The sequence below is a fragment of the Camelina sativa genome, chromosome 15 (genome assembly GCF_000633955.1).
Source record: "Camelina sativa cultivar DH55 chromosome 15, Cs, whole genome shotgun sequence".
NCBI classification, from domain to species: Eukaryota; Viridiplantae; Streptophyta; class Magnoliopsida; order Brassicales; family Brassicaceae; genus Camelina; species Camelina sativa.
The window spans coordinates 5,883,351-5,889,711 of NC_025699.1; the positions used below are offsets into that span (position 1 = coordinate 5,883,351).

A 6,361-nucleotide genomic window follows, 5' to 3' on the forward strand; every position below is an offset into this window, starting at 1 on the left:
AAAAAAAATTAATTAATTATAAGAATAAATACATTAGAGATACCTAAGATATTTAGATATTGAATAGAATGTTTTCTAATCATGAAAATTCATAAATAATTTAATATAGTAATTTATTATTTTGTTTTTTCATAGAAAAAAATTAAAATACAATTTTTTTTGGTCAATGTTGGTCAACGCCGGAGTCAACGTCGGTCTTAACCGGAATTATTCGACCGGTGTACCAGATTATATGTCTATGGTGTTGACCACATAACGTCATATAGTTCATACATGTGGTCATGCAATACATATACTTCGTGTAGTTGATGATACAATATTATATTTGGTATGTGTGACCATGCACTCTCCAATACTTCGTGTAGTTAACCATCTTTTTTCCTTATTTTTTTCATGAATGACTCCCAAAAAGCTTCTAGAATGTGGTTGATAAGTAATAATAAGGCTAAGGTAAGCGTGGATGATTTTTTTATTATTTGTATTGGATGAATGAAAATTTGACTTTGTTTATAATATAAGTGTGTCGAAATAAGCTTCTAGACTGTGGGTGGACCTGTGGTTGATAGTAATTACAAGTGACTAATAAGCATGTAATCAATATTTTATTAGTGAATGAATCAAATTTACCTTTGGTAGTTATTTTATAATGAGTGTCTCTCGCAATAATTAACGTTTATTATATGGTGATTTCTATCAATTGTGTAGTTAAAGGTGGGGACTACTGCTTTGGTTGGGGAACTTGGTGGGGGAGTCATGTTTTGTGTGTACTCCAAGTTCCACAAACTCTCTAACTCTTCTTTGCTTATTTCCCTTTTTAATATATATGCATTAGTAACCAATTATTTTTCTATTGGGCTACCATCTACTAATATATTTTTTTTTTCCATCTACTAATATTTTAGTTTTCTTGCAATCTATTTTCTAAAGCATCCACTTAGTAATAGTAAATAAATAAAAAGAAGAAGAAGAAGGAAACAGTGAAAATTTCTTTATCATCATAAAAAGCACCACCACCAAAAATAACCACAGGTCCACCACAAGCAACCAGTGCCAAAACATAATAGATCGTTGTTGCTTCTTTTTTTTTGTCAAATACATATAGTTTATTGTATATATGTTGGATATTTTGTTTTGGCTCTATAGCAAGTAGCAACTCTGTTTATTATTTCTCTCTAGCTGATCACACTATATATATTTTGCTCGAAATCATCGATTGGAGCCACGGTACGATTATAAAAAAAAACTAATCATCAATCTAGATTATAATACAAGATAAGAAGTATTGGATAAATAATTAATTAAAACAGCAACGTAGACGAGCAAACTATAATGACACTGCGTATAATAGAGCGACAAGTCGGTCTGAAGCGACCTGGCGGCCATGTGCTTAACTGAAAAGTACTTCTCAACTTCTTTTCAAATGATTCTGCAGAAACCTATAATTAATTAATTAGAGGATATAGCATAATTTTTACTTTTTTTTATTTCTCTTTATGATGAGGAATTGGGCTAATTGCTAGTGAGCATAAACATATTGGGTACATACCATTGCTTACGGCCCAGAAACCTACTCATAGGCCTAGAGATCTCTCAACTCTTTAATGATTTTTAGATGTCTTTTATCCTTTGGGATAGTTGCAGAAAGAAAAAACAATCAATCTACAAAAACTCATGTATTAATTATTTAAAATAAAACGTAGTATTTGATAATGTGGTTATCACTGAATTGATGAGAACAAATCGGTTAATAAGAGTAAATCGGTTGACCCTTCTAAATAAAATGGGGGTTGTTGTATCTCCACTTCTTCACATTCCTTTATATTAGTTTTTTTTTTTCTTTCCTTGTGTGTTTAAACAACTTAAATTGTGTGGAAATCAAATGTGAAGAGAAAATTGTTGAAAATTGTCTCTTTTTTTTTGGGGACCTCTATCAACTATATTAACACCGTTATTTTTTTTTTTATCCCATAATTTTTAAAAATTCAAACTCAAAATAATCCTAATACTCATATACTATATAGTATAATTTTGATATTTAAGGTGTATAGCATAAAAGTGAGTGGTTGAAACTCGGTCATGACCAGTATCGACTTAACGTGAGAAAGAATAATCAACTCCATGGACCAATATCACAAATTGGTCCGAAATAGAGATACAATGCAATATTTTGTTTATCTTTGTATCTTTCTATTTTTAATGTTGATCAAAATATTATTGTGTCTATTATAACTACGCAATACTCGCTCGCTCTGTATTAAAAACAGTGATGACTTTTAAGATTTTTTTCATAGATTAAAAAACAATTAATATTTATTTATAAATATAGTCTTATATATAGTAACATATTTCTCATAACTATTAACCAATAATACGGATTACGATATATCTGGTTTGAAGGCGACAATAAAGAACTAATCACTCTCATCAATAATGGTGGCGACCATTTGAAACTGGGAACATTATTATTTGATATTCGATATTGGATGGCAAAATCTTCCGGAATCGTCTATTGACCACATTAATCGTGAAAGAAATTCTACAGCAGATAAGCTCTCACGACATGCTTATTCTATTAATTTATTGTATGAATTATATACAGTTCCACCAGTTTGGTTGGTTAACAATTTGTATTTCTTGTTTACAATCTAATAAAAAGTCAGATGTTAAAAAGAAAACTATTAACCAATAATAGTTCATAAAAATTTAATTCTCAATTAATAAGTTTTGAAATATACAATTTTGTAGCATTAGTTAATAAAAAGTTACAAAAAATCAATTTTTGTGAAACATGAAAAATTCCTAAAACATGAGAGTATTTTTTTTATACATATGATAAAAACACCAAATTATGAATAGTGATTTTGTTTCATAAATTCGAAATTCTTGTACCCCTCTTTATATTATTAGGAGTTAGGACAAATAGGCTATATCTCTTGAGAACTGTCGTAAATGGGCAAAACGGCGTCGTTATCCTTGTCTTCTTCAACGTAAAAGAAAAAAAGGAAAAAAGAAAAAAAGAAAAGAAAAAGAAGGAGGAGTTTGATGTTGAACTAATTTATGATGAAAGAACAAATTCAACCAAGAACGAAACTTCCTCGCGCTCGCGCTCTCTACTGACAATCTTAGATCTACCAGAGATTCTTCTTCTTCTTCTTCTTCTTCTTCTATTTACAGATCACAAATCTCGTTTTCTATTATTTGATATATATTATCAATCAAGCGGGTGCATCATACTCTGCGTTCGTTGTCTCCACCAGATTCACAACAACAAAGAAGTAGTAGAAACCTCAAAGTCGTTTTTTTTTTTAAGTTTCCTATTTGAGTTATGCTCGATTTGGTTCCTGCAACTTGTTTGATTCTTCTTCTCTGACTCTTCGTTGACTGCAAGGTATAAAGTTGCCGTCTTTCTTTCTTTCTTTCTCTAACCAAGTCTCCGATTTCTTTTGGATTCATATAGATTAGGGTTTAGCGATTTTAATCGAAAGACAAGTTTTGACTTCATTCATTTTGCTGTGTTGTCGCGATTTGTTTAGCTATTTTTGTTTTTGGATTCGCTCTTTTTTCCAAAGATACTTGAGTGGCTAATGTACTTGTTTCCTCAGTAGGATGATCATGTATAAGGCTACGCCGTGCTGTTTGTGAATGTTTCCCTAATGCTAAGTAACACAAGTGGTTATGACTTAGATCTCTCATACAAGAAGTTTCCCTGTATCCAGGTTGCAGCAGAAGCGGACTCTGTGTAGTTTATCTTTGGTCCATGTGTTGGTAGCACTCTGGTATGAGTTGTTGTAAAGTGCCAGTTCTTATCGAAGCACAAGTTGAAGTAAGTTAGTTTCTCAGCAACTCAATCTTTGATTTCTTGATAGCAAGACTCTTTCGATCAGATATTGTCTTGAGTTCCTTTGTTTGTATTGGGATTAATGGAAAATATGTTTGTTACTGTAACAGATGGGGTCGGTTAATGAACTTGAGCACAAAAGCCTGTTTAGACAAGAAGAAGATGCAGCACAAACTAAAGAAGCTTCTTTAATGGAGCAAGGATCACTTTCTACTAGTTTCCCCCAACACACGCCTAAATCCCCAAAGAACAGCGTGCTTAATAGCATCAAGATCGTTATTTTTTGTAATAAACTCAATCTGTTATTACCTTTCGGTCCTCTTGCCATATTGGTGCACTACATGATAGATAGTAAGGTAAACTATTTACTGATACTAGTAGTTTCATTTCATGTTTAAAAGCTGAATCTCAAGAAATGATTCTTGTTGTGGTTCAGGGGTGGGTGTTCTTGCTGACCTTAGTAGGCATTACACCGTTGGCTGAACGTCTAGGATATGCCACAGAGTAAGCCCCGCTAGCACTTGTAGCACTAACTTACCATATCATCTATTCTGTTTGGGAGACTTATATGTAAGTATATTGATTCTTTGAAACAGGCAACTGGCTTGTTACACGGGTCCAACTGGTATGACTTTGTTATTCTAAAACCGGCGGTTCCTTTTCTTTTTTCCTTTTGTTGTTTTGTGATAATTCTTTAACGTGTTATACATATTTCACAGTTGGAGGCCTCCTAAATGCTACATTCGGGAATGTGACAGAGCTGATCATATCGATTTTCGCTTTGAAAAATGGAATGATACGTGTTGTTCAGCTGACGTTACTAGGCTCCATTCTATCTAACATGTTGCTTGTACTTGGCTGTGCCTTCTTTTGCGGTGGGCTAGTCTTTTACCAAAAAGACCAAGTCTTTGACAAGGTAGGAATCCTTATCTGCTTCATGATATTCTCCCTTTTTTCTTTCTTTCTTGGTATTCTTGACCTTGTTTCTAAGCCCTATTCTTTTGCAATTCAGGGAACTGCGACTGTGAATTCAGGATTGCTTTTGATGGCTGTCATGGGGATACTCTTCCCTGCTGTTCTTCACTACACGCATAGTGAGGTTCACGCCGGATCATCGGAGCTAGCCCTGTCAAGGTTCAGCAGTTGCATAATGCTTATAGCTTATGCTGCTTACCTCTTCTTTCAGTTAAAGAGCCAGTCTAATTCTTATAGTCCTCTTGATGAGGTTTGTTGTGTGCCACCAGTACTTGCCTCCTTTATTCAAACATAAATATATCTTTCCATTTACAAGAGACCTAAAACTAGTTGGATTTTGTAGTTCTATTCAACCTGGACTTACCTTCTTGTTTAAATGCTGCGAACTCTAGGAAACAAATCAGAACGAAGAGACTTCTGCCGAAGATGAAGATCCTGAGATCTCCAAGTGGGAAGCTATCATTTGGCTCTCAATCTTGACTGCTTGGGTCTCTCTTCTTTCTGGCTATCTTGTTGATGCCATAGAGGTAACGAACGATCATTTTTCTGCATTTTATCATATGAGAAATAAAGATCTTATTAATTTACTAATTAAAATATCGTTAATTTGGCCTTCATTCGTTGGTCTTATACTAACTTGGCCGTGCATGAAAACCACCACAACACCATGATATGAATGTACCGTTTTTTCAGGGTGCCTCGGTTTCATGGAACATACCAATTTCTTTTATCAGTACCATTTTGCTTCCTATAGTCGGGAACGCAGCTGAACATGCAGGCGCCATCATGTTTGCTATGAAAGACAAGCTGGTAAGCATTCTTGAGCTGTAACAACTTTAGGCTCTTCATTCCAAACTAGATTTTTCCTTGAGACACAGCTAAACATTTTATCTCTTCTTCAGGATCTGTCGTTGGGAGTGGCTATTGGGTCCTCGATCCAGATTTCCATGTTTGCGGTATGCACCACAATACATTGCAAGAACAGTAATATATCATATATGGACAACAAGTTGTGTTCAATAATCTCTGTGTTACTTGATTAGGTCCCATTCTGCGTGGTGATTGGATGGATGATGGGTCAACAGATGGACCTTAACTTCCAGCTTTTTGAGACGGCGATGCTGTTCATCACCGTTATAGTAGTAGCTTTTTTCCTCCAGGTTGATAAAAATGCTGAAGGCTAAATCATAGTTTATAAAGAGCAACGAAATTCTAAAACTTATAACTAATGATGATCTCTGTTATGCACACAGGAAGGGACATCGAATTACTTTAAAGGATTGATGCTCATTCTTTGTTATTTGATAGTAGCTGCCAGTTTCTTTGTACACGAAGATCCTCCTCAAGGTTAGTGCACTTGTATATACTGAGTTTCTTTGCAATTTCTCAGGTATATTGGCTTGTTCTTGTTCCATGATATGGACATGAAACAAGAACAAGCCAGAAGAGCTAAGTTGCATTCAAGAAGAGCATTTTTTTTAATTAAAATTTGCTTATGTTTTCGTTGTGTTGTTTTGGTTAGATGGTATATAAATCCGAGGAAGAGTC

General features: G+C 34.1%; 1 protein-coding gene across 2 annotated transcripts in view; it reads left to right on the forward strand.

The window, feature by feature from the left end:
• LOC104745575 (vacuolar cation/proton exchanger 2) overlaps nt 3,021–6,361 on the forward strand; it is a 4,757-nt gene continuing 1,416 nt past the window's right edge. Inside the window, exons 1-13 of one of the 2 annotated variants that reach the window (XM_010466859.2) lie at nt 3,021–3,388; nt 3,717–3,823; nt 3,949–4,194; nt 4,275–4,342; nt 4,435–4,463; nt 4,558–4,754; nt 4,851–5,063; nt 5,206–5,340; nt 5,507–5,623; nt 5,716–5,769; nt 5,857–5,973; nt 6,067–6,160; nt 6,336–6,361. In XM_010466859.2, the coding sequence (XP_010465161.1) occupies nt 3,779–3,823; nt 3,949–4,194; nt 4,275–4,342; nt 4,435–4,463; nt 4,558–4,754; nt 4,851–5,063; nt 5,206–5,340; nt 5,507–5,623; nt 5,716–5,769; nt 5,857–5,973; nt 6,067–6,160; nt 6,336–6,346 (1,326 nt within the window). In that variant the 5' untranslated portion in view covers nt 3,021–3,388; nt 3,717–3,778 and the 3' untranslated portion in view covers nt 6,347–6,361. The remainder of the gene's footprint in view (nt 3,389–3,716; nt 3,824–3,948; nt 4,195–4,274; nt 4,343–4,434; nt 4,464–4,557; nt 4,755–4,850; nt 5,064–5,205; nt 5,341–5,506; nt 5,624–5,715; nt 5,770–5,856; nt 5,974–6,066; nt 6,161–6,335) is intronic. The other variant, XM_010466860.2, reaches the window with a different exon arrangement.